Source organism: Mastigoproctus giganteus, chromosome 10 (assembly GCF_048544385.1).
Source record: "Mastigoproctus giganteus isolate SK-2022 chromosome 10, ASM4854438v1, whole genome shotgun sequence".
Lineage (NCBI taxonomy): Eukaryota > Metazoa > Arthropoda > Arachnida > Uropygi > Thelyphonidae > Mastigoproctus > Mastigoproctus giganteus.
In genome coordinates, this window is record NC_143584.1 from 33,626,996 (window position 1) to 33,649,005 (window position 22,010).

Below are 22,010 nucleotides of genomic sequence, written 5' to 3' on the forward strand. Positions count from 1 at the left end.
TGGTTGTTGTTGTTATATGGTTTTTAGGAGCATTAGCAACTAAGGCCATATTGCTCCTGGAATATGCGGTGGTCATTCCCTGACCTTTCCGCATCCTCCGTATTTGGTGGTGACAGGGCTCGAACCCCGGTCTAATCAAGAAGCGTGTGCTACGCACTGCTGCTCCTTCCCAGTCCAGTTGGCTGCCTTCCTAAAATCCACTCATGCAGACCTCGTTGGTAAGCCCTGTTACGTCACTTTGGTGGCAACGAACGTGTAGAGTGGTTCTCCTCAAGAGGCCTGGTCAGCGTGACGAGAAAAAAGCAAATCCTCCAGCACATGCCAACACAACGAAACAAATGGCCCTCAGTTCCCAGTGGCTTTCACTCCCCCTCTTACGCCAGTGAGAGGATCAGAGTGGAAGCAGAGGGTCCTAAGAATCTCTGGGTACAACCAGGCTGCCATGCACAGAAACTGAACTTGGCCTGTTACAATGTAAGAACGCTCAGCAATGAAGCGAGGATATTAGAGCTGGAAAAGAATTAGAAAATGTGAATTGGAATATCATCGGTTTGGTTGAAACAAGAAGAAATTAATCCCTTACAAGTTCATTAAGTGGAAATCTGCTGTGCACCAATGGAAACAATGAAAAGAGCAAAGATATGTGAAGTTATTGTAGAGTTGTTAAAATTGGGAGGAAGAGACATGGCACAGAAACTGGCAAGACTTTTCCAAAATACGTTAGGAAAGGCGTCAAGCCTAAGGAGTGGAATAATGCGATCATAATTTTGCTGCATAAGAAATGAGATAAATCAGAAATTGTAAATTATAGACCAATTAGCTTGTTGTCCCACATCTACGAGTTGTTGGCTTTCTAGTCCATAAAGATATAAAATACATTTTGGAATTCAAAAATACATCACCAAGGGTGTCAAGACTACTACTCAGGATTTCTAAGTAATGATTATGTACCAACATCGAGCCATGATGATGAAAACGTTGAAGAAATATACACCGAAATTGAGACTTCTAGATGAACAGAAAACGTACTACATCATTATGGGCAACTTCAATGCTGAGGTTGGAAAGAGAGAAAACAGCACGGAAAAGGGAACTATAGGAAATTTTGGAATTGGTAAAAGAATGAGACTTGTGGTATTTGCAGAATCTCGAGGAATGTCAGTAATGAACACTTTTTTTCAGCCGACCGGGCTAGCCAGGTGGGTAAAGTGCCTGCCTGGCAACCCAAAGGTCGCGGGTTCGAATCCCGCCTCGGGCTTGGATCAAAGTACTGCAAAAACCTTGGGAGGTGCACTATGGCCACAGAAGCCGATGCGCCAACAACTACAAAAAAAAAAAAAAAAAACTTTTTTTCAAGAAAAGGGTGAACAGAAAGTGGACATGGGAGAGCCCAAATGGATTAACAACTAATGAAAGAGTTCATCACTAATAGAAATATTGTGAACGATGTTACCGTCCTGAACAAGGTAATGTTGGAAGTGATCACTGAATGGTAAGATGCACACTTGATATCGATGTAAGAAAAGAAAGGAAAAAACAAAGGTCTTTGAGATAGCAGAAGAGAATAAAACGCAGTATGTACTGGAACTTAACAAGTTTGAGCTTCTGAAGACATTTCAGGACCAAGATATCGATGAAGAATACTACAACTTTCTGAAACTAATAAAGTCCGAGAAATCTATAGGAAAAAAGAAATCCAAAGAACGAAAAATTAGCCAAGAAACACTTGTCATGATGAACCGAAGACAAGTGAAGAGCAAGATAAACACTGACAAGGACAAAATTGAGTATGCTGTGTTACGCAAAACCATTAGCAAGAGACAGAGGACATAAAATTTAAGACAAGAAAAGTAGAACAAGCATTAAGGGAAAACAAAGGATTTAAATGAACAGCCATGAGCAGTAATACAGAAAGACAAATGATACTGAAACTGAAGAATAGCGATGGTGTACTTATAAACAGCAGAGAAGGCATAATTCAAATATCAGAAGACTACTATAGAGAATTATACAAGGAGCGAGGGAATGATGCCAGCAGTGGGGAAGATGGATCGCAAATTAGTAACATGTATGACATATACGATTTTCTTCCTGATGAGGTAGAACAGGAGTTGAAGAAAATGAAGAATCAGAAAGCCCCGGGGGAAGATTACGTTGCTGTAGAGTTGTTAAAATTGGGAGGAAGCGACATGACACAAAAACTGGCAAGGCTCTTCACAAAGTGCATTAGAAAAGGTGTGACACCTAAGCAGTGGAATAATGCAATCATAGTTTTGCTGCATGTTTTTGCAGCTGCTGTCTGAAAGGAGATAAATCAGAAATTGTAGACCAATTAGTCTGTTATCCCACATCTACAAGTTGTTCACAAGGGTCATTACTGACAGATTAGAAAGAATACTTGATGAGAATCAACCGAAAGAGCAAGCTGGCTTTAGGACAGGATTCTCAACTATGGATCACCTTCACGTAATATCACAGCTAATGGAGAAAGCAAATGAATATAAAACACCATTATGCCTGGCATTTGTGGATTATGAAAAGGCATTTGACTCCATACAGCATAAGGCAATGTTTCGGGCACTGGAAAGACAAGGCATAGATGCCCCATATATTATGATTTTGAAGAAAATATATGAGAGTGCTACATCCTTTATTAGACTAGACAAAGACAGTAGCAAATTTAAAATCGAGAAAGGAGTTCGACAAGGAGACACAATATCTCCGAAGCTGTTTACTGCTGCCCTTGAGGAAGCTTTCAGAAGATTAGACTGGTCGCAGAAAGGAGTCAATGTGAATGGAGAGTATCTAAACCGATTTGCAGATGACATTGTGGTCATAAGCCACGATCCCAAAGAATTAGAGGAAAATCTAAATCAGTTACGCAGAGTTAGTAAGGATTTTGGACTAATGATGAATATGGCTAAAACAAAAATAATGATGAACAAGTATGCCATAGAAAGGGATATAATGATTGAAGGAGCAGTAATTGAAAAGGTGGAGTCATATACTTATCTGGGACAAGTTATTGGCTGGAAGTCAAGAGAAGAATAAATTTTGGATGGATAGCATTCAGGAAATATAGTCACATACTGAAGAGCAATATCCCAGTTTGTCTGAAACGTAAAATGATGAATCAATGTATACTCCCCACCATGACTTATGGAAGTGAAACTTAGGCACTCACAAAAAATGGAAGAGAAGCTGAGAACTACCCAGCGAAGAATGGAACGAATTATATTGGGAATAAGACTGTTAGATAAGAGAAACACAAATAAAGGACATTCTTATCAAAAATAAAGAACTAAAATGGTCTTGGACAGGGCACATAGCTCGAAGACATGATGACAGATGGACTAATAAAATGACAGATGGACTAATAAAATAACAGAATGGTACCCAAGAGGAGCTAGAAGAAACCCTGGAAGACAATGGAAATGGACAGATGAAATTCACGAGTTCGTGGGTAGCAAATGGATGGCCATTGCACAAAACAGAAGGAACTGGAAAGTTGGAGAGGCCTTCATTCTGCAGTGGATTGAAAATGGCTGATGATGGTGGTTCCAGTAACAAAGTGAATTCAGTCTACTGGAGTGGCCTCCCCACTCAGCACATCTGAAATTTAACTCCCGTGTGATGGTTGAATGAGCTCTCGGATCAGCGGTCCACAACCATCCGATTTACCAAAACTATGGGAAGCAGTTGAATCAGCGTGGATCACGTTAGGGACTTGTTTATATTTTTATGTACCACAATAAAGATTTTTTACTTTTAAGTTTTCTTAAATAAAGAAACTTTAAACGTAGAGTTACTTTTCTTCTCGAGTAACTTATAACTAAACTTAATTAGTTTTATCAGCCAATTAACTTAACTAAGTTGGTTTTAAAATTAACTCGTCCAACTCTGCTTCCGGCAATCGCATTGCTCAAGTTTATTTAAGAGATCTGTGGGGGATGGTTTGTTTGAGGATGATTATTCTGGGGGGATAATATTTTTTTTTTTTTTTATTTATTATTTATTTATTTCTGTAATCATAAATCTCGTTATCTCACGTTATCCTTCCAGACCCACCTCTTTTAACTTTGTATTTCTCAATTAAATTTCCCCCTTAATTTACCTCCCCTCCACGTTAACACCTGACTTGTATACTGCACAGAAGATCACAGATTCTGGGGGAATAATAGTTCGTGTATGTCTCCTCTGGACTGGCTGAGTATTCAGAATGACTCAATACTACACATGATAAACATATACAAATTTGTTTATTTCACAGTATATACATTAAAGAATTGTATCATACAACATCAATTGGTATAATGTTAATAACTGGCATTATATGTGTGTTAAGATGTAAAATTAATAGCAAATGATATAATATGTCTCTTCGTGTCTTTCTGCTTTTTCTCCTTCTGGTTTAGGTTACATCTCATAACATTATTTTTACTTTCTAACAGTTAAACTTCCCAACTGGAATTACCTCAGTGGGCTTAACACCTCTATGGATATTGTCCTAGATTTATAAATCCCCGCTATAATCTTTCATTAATTTATCCCTTCCAAAATAATTCAATCTTAATATCTTGTAACGTTTCTAGTACATAGAACACCTTTACATCTTAACTTAGAACATACCAGTCTCAAGTACATGTATCTAATTCTTCCTTGCTTTAACTTATCCTTGAGATGAAGTACATACATCTATGAACCCTTTTCTTCCTTTTATACTAATCAATACCAAATCTACTATCAACTAAATAAACATTTTTCTAAAGTCCTTCTCTTCAAATCTACTATCAACTAAATAAACATTTTTCTAAAGTCCTTCTCTTCAAATCTAGTTTAAAATTATTATCTCGTACTTACATATTAACTTAGGGAATCACTCCTTACACTACCTTTTCTCAGTTCAGGGGCGACTCATCATCGACAGCATAGGCCATCATCAGGCTCCAACTGGAAGTATTCATCGGCAAAGGAACTGCTGCTCTTCTACAGGGATTCTCCTACGTTCAGGAACTCGCTCTTCTTTCCATACGGCTATTAAATAAGTTGCTCCGGCCTGCTTTTTGGGCGTCTGATCAGTTCGACGAAACTGGGAAGCATAATAGGATTATCAGGACTCTTCTTACTGCTTTATTAAGAAGCCTGGCTATGTAGCTCTTCCTTATCGTTCTATGGTGAGGCTTTTCGATCCTTTTTTTACTCAGCTCCAGCATAGGTGTTTCCATCTTTCAAGGATTATCTCCTTCCTATTTCAACAACTCTTAAACAGCATCTCCCACAACTCATTACTCTGGCGATTCTCCCGGCACTTCTCGGGATTTCTTTCCAGCCGCACATCACTCAGGCATCTCCACGGGAACTCTCCAAACTTCCACACTGCCAAAACTCACAACTCTCCCACAAACTCCTAACTCTCCCAATAAAACTCCTCACTTCCCTCTTGCATCTGCCTTTTGTTTCAGCCGCTCATTCTATTTTAATCCAATCGTCGTTCGTTCTCCATCATCTCATTATTCTCATTCGCTCTCTCCCACTTCTTCCGTTTTTTCTTGGCCCTCCCTCTACTGGGGTAACTTCCTGTTTACGAAATTTTCATCAACTTCGATGAACTACAGGGCGTCTAGAAATTTCTAGATATTTCCTTGTGATCATTCCCGATTCACTTACCGCCATTAGTCCACTCTGTTTCTTCTCTACCGCTCCTTGAAATTAGTAAGTGCTCAAGGAGTCGGTCTGTTTCAAATAGCGGCAGCCATTTCTACATAGTGTATATCGCATCCAGGGTTTTCTTCACCCTCCTAGTTCTTAAAATCTTCCTCTCCACAAGGGGGAGTCGGTTCCCTTGTTCTTTCCTTCCAAAGAGCTGCTCACTTTCTGTTTATGCGACCATGAACTGGCCTTGCGGTGCTCCCTTTGTACTAGTGTTCCAGTGCTCCTATTGTCTTGTGTACCGTCCTGCTACCCCCCGTTGTTACGTTAATCCTCCCCTACTTGACTGTATGGTACAGAGCGATCGAAATCTGGTTGAAGATCATCCTATGTAAATAATATTATTTACTATTTACATCTTTTTTTTCTTGTTATGTTATAATATTTATAACATAACATTCGCTAGGATAAGTGTAAGAATTTTGTTCTTACATTCCTTCCGCCTCCCTCTAAAATTTATATCCCCATTATAAATTTTCTACAGGTTCCCTGCTTGTGCAACTACTTCCATGGCCTACTTATTAACAACAACTCTATATTCCCTTTTGATCTGTCTCCAAGCAAGTACATGCCAACTCCTTTAATTGCCCTTCTAGATTATCCTAACTACTATAATATACATGTACACTACTTAAGTGTATATTTTGGGCTTCACTAAAACTATTCCCATCCCATGTTCTCATTAAATGCTGCTCCTAGACACATTTGTTGTAGCCTGTTTGTCTCTTTCAACTTGAGGGCCCTTTTCCCATAGGAAGTTTCAGTTATGTGGTTCCATGGCCATTCGATTCTTTTCTGCTCTGTTGATTCATTTACCAAGTTGTCATTCTTTTCACCTCCACTTTCTTCCACTTTATTTAACATTTCGCTATCTTCATGTTTCTCTTTATCTTTCTCCTTTACTTCTAATGTTCCTACGTGTAGTGTTTTGGTTCTATTCCGCCGTCTGGGTCCCTTCTTTCGCCCTTTCACATCAATTTTTTCAGTCTCTTTCCACTTCTTTTCTTTCTTTTCAATTTCCGAGCTTGATCTCTTATCGTTTCTCTCACCTACCGGACTTCCATAATTCATCTCTCTCATTTCTGGCCTATCCTTGCACTCTATTGGACCAAATATGAAGTTTCTTGAGCGCCAAGGATAAAATCGACCTGTCTTGATCTTCCATGACTTTCTGGGATCAGTATTCCCATACTTGACTCCCTGATCCACCATCTGAGTCCAGCAGAATCTGGCTATATGCCCATATCTGCTACACCTATAACACTTCACTTGCCTTGGATGATTCCATTTATGTTCTAGGGTGGCCAAAACTATTGGTTCTTTATTCATAAACTTACTTCTAAGTGTGTGTGGCATCGTCCTTGTGCTGCCTGATTTATTCCCCCCTTTTCCACAGGAATTATTTTTCCAGCGTCTAAGATGCAGAGCATTCATGCTTATATGCTGCCCTTGATTTGTGCCTCTGTCTTGGCAGTGTTTATTTCTGTCCCCGTGATATCTATCCCTGTACCAGCAGTTCTTAGTCCAGTGATTGCTTCGCCCGCATATATAGCATTTCTTTCCATATCTTTCTCGCCTAACTTCTTTGACTTCTCCTATACACCCCCTGCTGTATCCACCTCTTGTGATCTGCCCCGTTTGAGTGTTTTCGCCCCACTGTCTATTATCTTGATCTTGAGCGTTCTTTTTTGTGTTCAATTCTCCTAATAATCTATTTAATTTAACTTCCATCCCAGCTATCTGTCTCTCTAGCCCCTCTAGCTTATTTTTGCCCCCTTTTTCTTTAGTACTGCTTGGTTTTGTCTCTTCTCCCGTTGATACTATATTTATGTCCCTTCTAATTGCCCCCCGACTTTGGAAATCTAATTTTTGCTCCACTACGGCTAGTTCCAGGGCCTCTGCTAATGAATTTGGTTTTCTCCTCAAAATATCTTTTTTATATTTATCCCTGACCCCCATCAAAAACTGCCCCATCAGGATTTTGTCAAAAGCGCTACTTTCTTTTTCCGATACTTCTGTATTTAATTTTACATTTATAAATCTTTTATGATACTCTTCTACTGTTTCCCGACTTGTTTGAGAGTAGTTATTTAATATACCTATTCCTTCTAGAAAAGAGTTTTTCCGGGAAAATAGCTTTCTTAATATCTTTTCAAATTCATCTAGGGTTTCCACCTCCATCGCTTGGGTCTCCTCTAAATATTTAGTCTGGGCCCTGCCCTCCAGCTTGAATTCCGCCATCATGACTATTTCCAGTTCAGACAGGCCTTCCTTTTCTTTAATCAGTTTTAGTCTCCGTAGAAAATAGTCTATGCTTTCTGATGGCTCGCCCCTAAATGTTTTTAAAAACTTACTTAGTTTGAGTGTCCCCCTATTATCGTTCCCTACACTGGAAATAATAGTTTCTACTGATGTCTCCCGTCCATTATTATTTTCCATTTCTCTATCCCTACTGCTGTTCGCTCTCCTGGTAGCCATGACTTATCTTTGGGGGTTTAACTTAACTAACAATCTAATTCCTCTTTAATTCCAAAATTATATATATCTTAATCAATTCACAACTATATGCACATTACCTCAAATTAATCAACCTATTATACTTACTATTCTTTTTTCTGGCTCGCCAGCTGAATTTTTTCCTCAGTTTCAGCAACTGAATTACTTTTTAATCTGTCGTTCTGAACACCAGCCTTCCGTCGTGAGGATATATCCTGGCTTTGCTCGCCAATTGTGGGGGATGGTTTGTTTGAGGATGATTATTCTGGGGGGATAATATTTTTTTTTTTTTTTATTTATTATTTATTTATTTCTGTAATCATAAATCTCGTTATCTCACGTTATCCTTCCAGACCCACCTCTTTTAACTTTGTATTTCTCAATTAAATTTCCCCCTTAATTTACCTCCCCTCCACGTTAACACCTGACTTGTATACTGCACAGAAGATCACAGATTCTGGGGGAATAATAGTTCGTGTATGTCTCCTCTGGACTGGCTGAGTATTCAGAATGACTCAATACTACACATGATAAACATATACAAATTTGTTTATTTCACAGTATATACATTAAAGAATTGTATCATACAACATCAATTGGTATAATGTTAATAACTGGCATTATATGTGTGTTAAGATGTAAAATTAATAGCAAATGATATAATATGTCTCTTCGTGTCTTTCTGCTTTTTCTCCTTCTGGTTTAGGTTACATCTCATAACATTATTTTTACTTTCTAACAGTTAAACTTCCCAACTGGAATTACCTCAGTGGGCTTAACACCTCTATGGATATTGTCCTAGATTTATAAATCCCCGCTATAATCTTTCATTAATTTATCCCTTCCAAAATAATTCAATCTTAATATCTTGTAACGTTTCTAGTACATAGAACACCTTTACATCTTAACTTAGAACATACCAGTCTCAAGTACATGTATCTAATTCTTCCTTGCTTTAACTTATCCTTGAGATGAAGTACATACATCTATGAACCCTTTTCTTCCTTTTATACTAATCAATACCAAATCTACTATCAACTAAATAAACATTTTTCTAAAGTCCTTCTCTTCAAATCTACTATCAACTAAATAAACATTTTTCTAAAGTCCTTCTCTTCAAATCTAGTTTAAAATTATTATCTCGTACTTACATATTAACTTAGGGAATCACTCCTTACACTACCTTTTCTCAGTTCAGGGGCGACTCATCATCGACAGCATAGGCCATCATCAGGCTCCAACTGGAAGTATTCATCGGCAAAGGAACTGCTGCTCTTCTACAGGGATTCTCCTACGTTCAGGAACTCGCTCTTCTTTCCATACGGCTATTAAATAAGTTGCTCCGGCCTGCTTTTTGGGCGTCTGATCAGTTCGACGAAACTGGGAAGCATAATAGGATTATCAGGACTCTTCTTACTGCTTTATTAAGAAGCCTGGCTATGTAGCTCTTCCTTATCGTTCTATGGTGAGGCTTTTCGATCCTTTTTTTACTCAGCTCCAGCATAGGTGTTTCCATCTTTCAAGGATTATCTCCTTCCTATTTCAACAACTCTTAAACAGCATCTCCCACAACTCATTACTCTGGCGATTCTCCCGGCACTTCTCGGGATTTCTTTCCAGCCGCACATCACTCAGGCATCTCCACGGGAACTCTCCAAACTTCCACACTGCCAAAACTCACAACTCTCCCACAAACTCCTAACTCTCCCAATAAAACTCCTCACTTCCCTCTTGCATCTGCCTTTTGTTTCAGCCGCTCATTCTATTTTAATCCAATCGTCGTTCGTTCTCCATCATCTCATTATTCTCATTCGCTCTCTCCCACTTCTTCCGTTTTTTCTTGGCCCTCCCTCTACTGGGGTAACTTCCTGTTTACGAAATTTTCATCAACTTCGATGAACTACAGGGCGTCTAGAAATTTCTAGATATTTCCTTGTGATCATTCCCGATTCACTTACCGCCATTAGTCCACTCTGTTTCTTCTCTACCGCTCCTTGAAATTAGTAAGTGCTCAAGGAGTCGGTCTGTTTCAAATAGCGGCAGCCATTTCTACATAGTGTATATCGCATCCAGGGTTTTCTTCACCCTCCTAGTTCTTAAAATCTTCCTCTCCACAAGGGGGAGTCGGTTCCCTTGTTCTTTCCTTCCAAAGAGCTGCTCACTTTCTGTTTATGCGACCATGAACTGGCCTTGCGGTGCTCCCTTTGTACTAGTGTTCCAGTGCTCCTATTGTCTTGTGTACCGTCCTGCTACCCCCCGTTGTTACGTTAATCCTCCCCTACTTGACTGTATGGTACAGAGCGATCGAAATCTGGTTGAAGATCATCCTATGTAAATAATATTATTTACTATTTACATCTTTTTTTTCTTGTTATGTTATAATATTTATAACATAACATTCGCTAGGATAAGTGTAAGAATTTTGTTCTTACAGATCAATCACTTACAAGGAATATTTCTAACAATTTAAATATTGAACCATTCTAAACCGCTTTATTAAATGAATCTTTAAAATGAATCGGTCGCCGTATTCCAGTGATCAAAGATTCAAGGGGAAGTTCATTGTCACTTGTTCTCGAGCTCGAAAAGATTCTCACAGAGCCAATAAATGTGTCTTATGTAATAAATGACGGGTTCTTATTTGCACACAAAAGATCCGTCTAAACAATTGACCACTGGCAACTGGGAGGGTAAAACCTTTCTCTAATATTCATGCATATGGATGAGGATGGATTCACGTGAGAAGAACAAGTTGGGGTTGTGAAGTCCCGCAAATGGGCATTAGCGGCAGATAACTGGTTGGATGGGGCAGTCACGCCACCCGTGTAATGTGGCGCGCTCTGTTATTACGTCTACGTGTAATTAAAGGAAACATCGCAAGTATCCGAATAATCAAATGCTCAGCTTTAAGTCCACTGTTCTAATAACGCAGACATTGTGGCTCGTTAATAAGCAAAGGTGATTTGAATTACACGCGAAAGAAACCGCGTTTAACGAAACAAAAGCTTCATTGTACCTTGGCGGACATACACGTTAGACAGATGGACGGGTATATTAAACAAACAGAATGATAGATAAATGGACAGACAGGAGTCGAGCAAACAGGAAGACAAAGAATAAATGATAATTAGAAACTAAAATTACTGCCTTAGAAAAACGTATTGGATATATTTTATAACTATACACTCACATATGCGCACCTCGCAATTAATATTAGCTGTTATTAATTTTATAGAGCCCTCCTAATTATATTTCCGTGTTCGTAACTGTGCATAATTAATTAGGGGATATTCTAGGGTTCAAATCCCGTCGATAGCTGACCTTTAAGCCAATTTTGGATGCACATTTGGATAATAAATTAAAAGCTTCAATTATAAGTGAAGTCAGCGCCTATATTAATATAAATCCACATTAATAATTATATTCACTGAGTTGGCTTTGCATTAGCAGCATACCGTTGTGTAGGAATGGATTAGTCTGTGAAGCTGGTGAAGGCTCAAAGTCAGCAACAGCTGACATAAGATTGTAGTTCGCAAGGTGGCGATCAGTTTTGAGCGTCTGCGAGGAAGAATGGGTCGACATTGAGATCTTTCCTACTTCGAATGTGGAATGATTGTGGTGTCTACCGCGAGTGGTTCGACTGCGGTCGAACAACTAGCCAAAAGTTGTACATGAGGCAGCCATATGTGGTCGACACTTAGGATGAGCGTCGTGTATATCGTCTGATAACACAGCAGCGACCCAGTACAACGTAGGAACTATGCGCCAGCTGATATAGGCTATGGCAGTCAAGTGTACCCAAGCTCACAGGAGACAAGAAACTGGGCCTTCCATGGACTAGTCAGCACCAACACTGGACCAACGAGTGTGGATATCCGTCGCCTGGTCTGTTGAATCTAGTTTCGAGCTCTATTACGCTGATGGGAGTATCCGCGTTTGGTGAATCAACATGAGGTCATGACAATTGGATGCACTGTTGGTGTTGGGCATACTAGAAGCGGTGGTGTTACAGCTTGTAGTCTTTGTAGCTTGACCGTTAAACAACGATTCGGTGGGAACGCCTACCAAGCAGTGCATTCCTTCATGATGAAAATACTGAATATTTAGACAACTCCACAAGGTCCAGCATGACAATGAATCCTCCTCCCATGGTCGCCCATCTCACCAAAATCTTAACCCAACTGAGCATGCTACGGCCATGCACTTGACAATGTGCGAGCATTGCTGGACACTGACGCATGAATAGGACCACCACAGGACATCCTGCACCACCTTGTGGAGTCCATTCCAAGACATGTACGGACAAAAGATGACTCACGAATCATTAGGCAGGTATTGCTAATCCCAAGCCAACTCAGTGTATATTTATATTATAGATACAAAAAAAAAAAGGGCCGAATTCATGATTTACTAAGAGAAAAATCATGAATTCGGCCTTTTTTACATATTTCGTTTGTATTAATATCAAATTCAGTATTTGCGGGCAGTGAAAAAAAAAAAAAAGACAATCAATATGAGACAGAAAGAAAGAATGGATGAAAAATATACGAGGTGGCAAGAGAAAGAACGAAAGTTTAAAACAAAAAAGGAAGATGGCAAACCATACAAGTGGGATATACGTTTTCAACGAGGCACATGCAATACCAGAAGCACTTTCTGCACTGGAAAATCGATTATCAAATATTCGCACCATAAAAAATAAATATTTTTTCAACGTACACGAGCGAAACGAGTCAATTTTTTTGGCAGCAAAGTAGGGAAATTGGAAGTAATTAACCACCCAATGGTCCTTCGCTGCGTGTTTAGTTTATTTTTAACAGAACACACCCGAAATATTTTAAATCAGGCTAGCGTGAAAGTTCTGCATGAGCGAAATGAAACTTTTATCGATTCCCAATGTGTGGAGGACGGTTTTTTTCCGGGGGAGTGAAGTCAATTGAAGAACTTTTTGGCCTTTGATGAAAACGAAAGGATATTATCAGCCTTCGCGGTGTGAAAATGCTCGTTATTAGAAATATTCGAATAAAGAGGTAGATCACGTGATATGCACAATTCCAAACAACCCCCCAAAAGCCACACTTCTACTAAACTGCAGTTGAGAGCAAAACAAGACAATCTGAGATTCCTTATCATCTGCTACGATCAATTATTTTCCCCTTACTTGTAATAAATTACCAACAAACTTCCCTTCCTCGTATAAAATTTTCTAGCCCATTAATGCCCTTGTTTATTACCTGGTGCGAAACTTCTTGGCGTCAGAGACATTTTTATGGTGTTCGTCATATATTTTGCTCTCGCAACGTTTGCAGCAACAAAACTGTCCCTGTTAATTATAATGGTCCCCATATTTTTGCGTCCACAGAAAACTTAAATTATTCGGGAGATTATTTCTCTCTTAAATTTTTACGTAGACAAGACAAAGGAGGTAATTATAAAAGTGCTCATTAATGGCTGATTACAGAAATAATTAGCAGACGATTAAAAGAATTCAAAAAAAAAAAAGGCAGTCCAGCAACTAGGTGGCTTTGAGGCATAACATATTTCCAATGATGGGACACATATGGTTGGTGAAGTCACTCGTAAATTATGCACTTAATAAAATAATTCGTCTTCTAAATATTTAATTTTTATGCATCTTTAATATAAAAAGAGAATTTGTAATAGACTAGAGAACAACTCAATTAAAACGTTCTAAATTTTACATAAGAAGAGCGCACCTGTTATTAAATTTCAATTTATGCCTATATATTGATATGAGAAGCAGGAAGTGGATTTTATGAAAATTACGAGTATAGTGATAGGAAAATTATAATAACCAATTGTAGGGCCGGCAAAATAAAGAAGACACCGGGGTCGTTTAATATAAAGATGACAATTCAACGTTGTCCGCAAGTATGTTCGTAGGCTGCGTGTGTTGGTAATTAATAAAGACAAACGAAAGAGTATTGCCATTGGCGTAATCAGATCAAGACAAATGAGTTGATTTTGGGCATTTCGCCAATTGAGTCTTTCCGTTGGCAGAATTCTCCTGTGGTTGGTGGAATCGGGGAAGGAATTTTCTAATTTTAATACGTCTGCGCGAGAAATTAATTTACTTCGATTAGTTTAAAAGAAAGATTTGTGGATAAAAAATGTAAATAATAAGAAAATTGTTTCTTAAAGAAACGGCAGTTACTTTTAAAGTATATTTTTTTATGAAGAAAGGTAATTATTAACTGATATGGAACAATTGATTCGTGTAGTATTAAGTACTAGTAGATAAATAAGATCATTTGTAAATGTACTGAAAACAGTTTCTTGTAAAAGGATTAAAGTAGCGATTTCTTTGTTGGTTTGACTTAGAATGTTTAAGAGGAATTAATTTTCTGTTAAATTTTAACATCTTTTAAAAAAGGTACTGAAAAAATTCAGTGTATTGCTTATTTTTTTTGTATGTGAAGACATCTTTGGCATCCCGTACTAAATTTTCAGACTGCAGTAAAATCAATTGGTAACGAAAATGAGACGGAAGTTACGCAAATGACATCACTTCCTAAATTACGCTAACTCTGTCACTAACATTGATTCAGAGAGTAAGTAGTGGGCGTGGGCATAAAAAACGCCACATATTTCATAACTTCGATTTTAAAAATTAGATTTTTATCAAAGATGTTTACTCGTAAAATAAAACATCATGCGTACAGGGTGCGCACGCGATTTTTTTTTTTTTAAGTGAAATTTCTTTAGGTGTAACCCCAGGCAGTTTTTACATGAGAGTAACTTGCGTTCGTGGATTGACAAATCGCCATGATAATGCGACACGACATGATTCATCGCCCACCCCCACTATTGTACCATTCCGTACAAGACATGAGCGACGCATGATGCTCTCAGTACCCCAACAACGCGCAACGGTGTAACCTGCATGCATGTCGCGTTTACGTTTCAAGTCGCTGTAACTCAGCTTCTACTAATCCGATTTTAAAAATTTAAAAACCAAAATATTTCTTTCGTCATTCTCTATTGCATTTCTTAAAAAGTTCTGTCAAAAAAAACCACCTCCATCGAGTACAAAAGAGCGATCTAAAAACTTCGTAATAAACTTTTAAAACAATTGTAAAATATAAAACAACAGTAACATTGAAATAAACGTTTCAAAAGAGTCTAAAGAAGTTTCACTTAACTTCTGCTATGCGTGCTCAATGCACACAACTTTTTTAATATAGTGTACCATCCCACTAAATCGAAATTAGCTTTACTGTTCCGTGTACAAACCGCGGTAAATTGAGAAATTATAAGGCAATGGCCATGCCACACCTTGAGTACTGCGTACAGGTTTGGAGGCCTCATTTTAGGAAAGATGAGGGCTGCTGAAACGAGTACAAAGAAGGGCAACAAGATTGGTGAGTGGAAAAAACGGGTTGGTGTTACCAAGAAAGGCCCGAATTCTGCAAGTTGAAGCGTCTGGAGAAGAGGCACCTGCGAGGTGATCTAACTGAGGTGTATAAAGCCTTGAATGGATTGAGCCAGCTCAATGCTGATGGGATTCTTCCTAAGATTCCACACCTGAGGAGGCATAAATTCAAATTGAGGAAAAACAGTTGCGGAAATTCAAGGCAGAACTAGAGAAACATTTGGAGTGAATGGATGGCCACTTGTAAATTACTCGCATAATAAAATAAATTCGTTGTATAAATATTTATTGAACGAATTAACTTTCATTCACCCTTAATATAGATGCAGCATTTTTAACTAGCCTAAGATTAATCTAAATAAAACTGTAAACCTTCAGCTTTCAAACTTTACTGCTCCTAGATTCGTCTAGACGCAGTCTTTCACTGAAGGTAACTGGAAGCGATATGAACCAAGTTGTTTTACTTTTATTTTACTTTTTTGTTTCGTGTAGTCCGAAAAGTCTTAAGTACTTGTATGAAGCTTACTTCTTCCAAAAAAAAAAAAACAAAAGAAAGAGGCATGCTTCGTACAAGAAAGAAACTTTTACCATATTTAATAGTATTGGTCAGCGTTTTTATCTCCAACGATTTTCTGTTTTTACTACGGATTCCTTCAAGATAATGACTTTCGCTCTGACTCCCATGTATTCGTCTTCCATCACAAAGAAACTGAGGCCATTGCTATCATAAACTTGGGAAGTGGTAGAGTTGTTGAGCGTGCGTTATCACACATGCGTTGTTAGTTTTATTGGCCGAAGGTGAATTCACACAACGCTGAACGCGTCTCACTTGAGTGTTCGGGTACACTGGTGACAAAAACAGACTCCTGTACTCTGTAAACCAGTTATTATCACCCCTTAACAGCGACTTTACCATCAACAGAGACATTCTGGGAACAGGTCAATGATTTCGGCGGGACTTTTTTTTTTAGCTAAGATAATTGTATTCAGTTTTCTACACCGCTGTTCATGAGCCACTGCTTATGAAGAATTGAAGCGACCAAGAGCGAAAAAAAAGAGACATGGAGTAATGCTCTGGCTCTGCACGAAAGAAAGTTCCACAATCTTACTCCATCAAGAAAAATCTGGCTATCGTAACTTCTACGATTATTACTAAACGACTTGAACACAGTTTTTAAATGGATCCATCTAAAATTGCAATGGCTTAGAATATTCCTTTGAGGATAATTGGCACGAGATAACTAATTCGAAGCCGTGTAATAATTTGCAGAAGATATTTAGGGCAATGACGATTTCTGAGCTGTAATCCTTCCAGCCAACAATAGGGTGGATGACGCTAATTTCAACCTGTTATAACGCTTTACAGACAGCGAGACAACCGCCATTTGCTACTGCACTATCGCGATCTATCGATATTTACATAGGAATGATTGGTAAACGAACTGAAACTATCTGAGCAGGGCAGAGACGCTATTAAGAAAGATAATGAGTGGTGGATGTGACGAGGATCATTTACCATTCTTAAGTATGCTCTCACATTAGGACTCCCATCACGTTAATGGACAACAGGTGTATTGTACAGTCATGATGGAAGATTAAACAGCCATTTTTACTGCATTGTTTTGCCACAAAAGATGTGGGAAAACTCCGGGCAGTTATTAAGATAGCGCTGCAAAGTAATGTTCAATGATATTTGTTCTACCGTTTAAAGTATCTGTTTTACTCTCAAGCGATATAATCCTAATGTTTGCATCCGATATTTAATGAAATCAGCTTTCAAACATTAGCTTTCTTTAATCTTTTTTTTATTAAGTGTCCAATGATGCCATCCATTAATGGACTTTTCGAATATCTCTTACATAATTATACTTAATATCGTTGATTGTTTCGATTCGCGCATGATATTTTTCATATGGCCTAATAATATTTCTTCAATGTTTGTAGTCATTCCTCCGCGATCCCATCTTTTACTATCATCTTTGCAGTCATTCCCCCACCATCCCATCTTTTACTATCATCTTTGCAGTCATTCCTCCGCGATCTCATCTTTTACTATCATCCTTGCAGTCATTTCCCCGCCATCCCATCTTTTACTATCATCTTTGCAGTCATTTCCCCGCCATCCCATCTTTTACTATCATCTTTGCAGTCATTCTCCCGCCATCCCATCTTTTACTATCATCTTTGCAGTCATTCCTCCACCATCCCATCTTTTACTATCATCTTTGCAGTCATTTCTTCATGATTTCTACTAACCGCTCAATGTAATGGCTTCTCTATGATTCACGCACGCTTTTTCCATGATTCATCCGATAATATCATCTTTGTAGCCATGTCTCCATGATTTCGACTGACTACAAAATGAAATCATGGAGGAAAAATCGTTAAAAACCAATCATTACAATGTTTGTAATGATTTTCCCATCATACGAACAATTAGGTGTTTATAGTGATGGTTATGATCTTAAGTTAGTGACTTTATTAATTTTGGTGTTATTATTTAATGTTTATGATGATCAACTCCCACGGTATCTGATTCAATGTTTGCAATGATCTTCCCGTTAGAGCGTATGCTTATCTAAATGCCTATTTCAGCATTACCATACAGTTCTCATCTCTTTTAATGCTTCTAAGTTGCCCTCAATAGCATCGTGTTCTCGACGTTTGCACTTGGTGTTAATGTTGCACAGAAAGTAGAGGAATGGGCATTCAAACGAAGTGGGAGGAAATCACTCAGTCAGAACGTGACATTCTGCGTTATTTTTGTATCAAAAGCCGAGAGAAAAATCAATGGCACCATAGAGGAGTGAGATGTGCCTGCAGCCACACCTGTCCAGAGAGGCGTGGAAAGAGGGAAGTCCCTTAAGACTCAATTCCTGGAAAAATAATAACGTTATTATTGTTATGGGGTGGGCTGGAGGTACAAGCACTTGGCAGGTGTAAAAGAACACCTACGTATTAGTGTCACCTGCCAAATATTTACGCAGTCGGGGCACTTCACGCCCGACATCTGACGGACAATGAAGGCTGTCGTGTAAGACCAATTCCGACCCGTGTATGATCTGTGTAGATTGCAGAGCACCAACCGCGCATCAAGTTATTGAAAGCTTCAAAAAAAGGAACGTTACCAGAGATGGTTATTATAAAAAGACCAAACGCAAATTCAATCCGAACAGATAATGAGACACTATGCCACGCAATGTTATCAAAAATGCCACAGCCATTAAATAAAATGCCAATTTTTAAATGGCTTTGTTTGCAGAAGATAATCATAAAAATAATCTCCAAATCAGTTTCAAAGCGCTGCAATTTTATGCAGACGACATTTCTAACAATGAAACAATTTTTCTACTTCATAAATTATAAAAAATTGCCACTTTCACGTATTTACAGTACTTTTTTTAAGAGATAATTATAAAAGGAACTGTTATTAGTTTAATTAAAAGGAGCTTTCCAGTTAAAAATCAGTTCGAATGTTCAATACTGAAAGACCATAATTGCAACAACTCAGCTTTACAATGATTTGATGAACATAATTGCAACAATCTATTATAATGTCGCTTTAAATACAACAATACTTTCCATTTACCCATTAACAATATGATTGCTATAGTTATTTCGTTTTAAACGTGGTATGTTACAATGGAGACTTGGGGGGGGGGGCAACATCCCAAAGACGTCCTTACTTTTGAAGGACGTCTGTAAGATGTTTACCCGGGCGGGGACAGGTAACCTCTTCGACCATCAACAACCAACTCTTAAAATGGTCTTTCAAACCAAACGATACCACGTCGTAAACCTGATTTAAGCCAATAGCACCTGATTTTAAAGATCTAATTTACCTCATAAATGTAATTTGAACTCTTTTTCGTATTGGTACATTTTTAGAAGTGGTAATAGGACGATATCATTTTATAAGCGCCAAAAGACTTTCGGTTATGACTGAGCCTAATGTCAGATTGTTTTACCTTTGCAGACGATAACAGCAACTATCGTCTGAATGCCACTTTCGAGTGATGCAGTAATGTCAAACGATAATGACAACAATGACTCACTTAACGTTAGCCAACGATTGTCGCATACTTAGCAGACGATTACAATGATATTACGTAAATATCAATTGCCATGGAGAGTTTGAAATTACTTTCCTGCCAGAGGTTTGATTTCTAATGGGAGTCTATTTTAAATTCAAAACAACTCGTGCTAATGGTAAACAGACCGAGAAAACAAACTAGCGAAATGAAGACGAATAAAAAGCAATCGACTGGCCAGGTATAGAAATTCGTGATCGAGAGGGGGTTGGCACAGGGCAGCAAGAACTTGCTCTTCGCTTATTTCTAATTACACTGCAGATCGAAATATTTAATGGCTAACCAATAAAATGCATTCGGAAACCAACTGATATCGATTCCCCCCCCTTTTCACGTGCGTGCGAATCTACCCTGCATGCTACGAATACGGCTAAATCTTCGGGATTTCCGATACTTCCTAAAGCTATTCGTCTTCCCGCATCGGTTCGGAAAGCGTTTCACGCAACAGCATTCGAAAGAGGACAAAGAAAATCTTACCTTGCATCTCCGATCGCACGAAACAACCCGTCTATGAGCTCACACTTCGCAGAACCTTCACCAGCTCTGCCGTTTCGTGTCGCCCAAGTCCACGACGACACCCCCCTTTTCAACTCGAGCCTTCAGCACACACACGCATACGCACACAACTGTCGTTTGCTTTATCGACGGAGACTGTTTAGGCTTAGCAGCCGACGTTGGGAACGCGCTCGCTCTTCAGCTGTAGCGTGTTCGGTCTCTCGCTTCGCACACTCTCACTTTCGCTGTGAGTTGCAACCATGCGCATCCAGCCAGCTCTCCGCTTGGTCCGCATGCCCCTCCCGCTGTCCTGTTCTGCAGGCTTAACAATCCCCTCGAGGCAAGACCGACTGAACGAGGCTTAACTCCACTCGAGACACATAGCCATTGATAAGTACTGTAAGACGTAACCCTTAATACAGTTCTTGGCCGGCAGATGGCAGCAGCGTCTAGCCCAAATATCCAGGCTTGCGCCTTCATTACCAACTCGCTCCTTTACTGTAACAGGTCGGATGTCAACCCGGCACGATCGAGTTGGTCGCTCAATCGTGTTGGGTGCTTTTGGTCTTTGAAAAGTTGCAAGAAAGGGGAGATTTCCGTGTTTGTTCCTTCTGACACTAAAAGGGCCCTTTCTGATAAGGATTGTTGGGCTCCGCTGGGTCTGCAAAACTGGTTTGTATGTCCGTTAACTATCAGCACATACGAACACGTTTTACAGGTCTGTTTGGGAAGAATCCATAAAACAGAAAGGTAAACATTGAAAAAAAAATCGAAATTTTGGTTCTTTAGCGTCTACTGCAAGGTCACGTTAACTAATCGTAAACAATCAAAATAACTACTTGTTTACAAGTAGTTATTTTCATCCCTTTCATACAGGAACTTTTTTAAAATCATTCACTTCGATTCAGATGGATACAAATTATCCACTCTTATACGTGGTCCTTTTCGGATTGAGCATAAATCTGTATTATTCGACTGTACCTAACTGTGTTGTTACTAAACTTTTAAAACAAAAGAATTTATTTATTTTCACCATCTTCTGAACATCTACTGGGCTTGCGTTACAAACAGGGACACGAAAACCGACTTATACTACGTTACCAAAAGAATTGAGATCAAGGACACTTTAGGCAGGTTGTTGGTTATGAAAATACGCAAAGGTAAAATTAAGTGCAGACGATATGGAATACAATAGGATATGTACTGAGGGGAGAGAATTTGAGGGGTGTATTGAAACAAAGCGACGAACAAAAGATTGCAGAGCCCTTCCACATTCCAGTGGCTTCTGCCCCGATCATAAACTCTGGTAAGTCATTTGTACAATTGATATCGGCTTCTTTTCATGCCCTCGTGAATAGCACAGTTGGTATTATCATCGTCCTCCCCAAACCGGGTGGAAAAGACCCGAGTTTGAATTCCATAAATGACGAGATTCGATCTCAGATACTGACGTCCCTAAAACCCAACCTCTCTTCGTGGCGTTGAGTTGGACCGATGGTTTTTATAGACGATTCGTTGCCGAAGAAATTGATGCAATTTTATGATTTTGAATCTCCAACTATCTGCGAATGCAGTGGGCCCAATAGGAACTCGGAGGCGAATTAGAAATACGTGTGAGGGGATCAGATACAAATGCGAATACCACTTGTCCAATTAAAAGTGGTCTTTTGGAGGAATGGAGAAATACTTCTGTCAGCATTTGTCATGAGTTGGTTGAAAGAATCTCGCAAAGACCGCTTGTATTACAGGTCGTACATCGTATTAAGACGTAATCTATAAACTTGTTTTCTCTTTAGTGCCTCAATACTTCTGGGTACATTGTCTCA

General features: G+C 38.9%; 1 protein-coding gene across 2 annotated transcripts in view; it reads right to left on the minus strand.

Moving 5' to 3' along the window:
* Positions 1–22,010, minus strand: part of LOC150078960 (uncharacterized) — a 107,014-nt gene that overhangs the window by 59,088 nt on the left and 25,916 nt on the right. Inside the window, exon 1 of one of the 2 annotated variants that reach the window (XM_090382220.1) lies at positions 20,167–20,679. The exons of the other annotated variant lie outside the window; for it this stretch is intronic. Within the exon in view, the coding sequence (XP_090238346.1) occupies positions 20,167–20,173 (7 nt within the window). The 5' untranslated portion in view covers positions 20,174–20,679. Of the gene's footprint in view, positions 1–20,166; positions 20,680–22,010 lie in introns of those variants that run through there. 2 annotated transcript variants of the gene reach the window in all.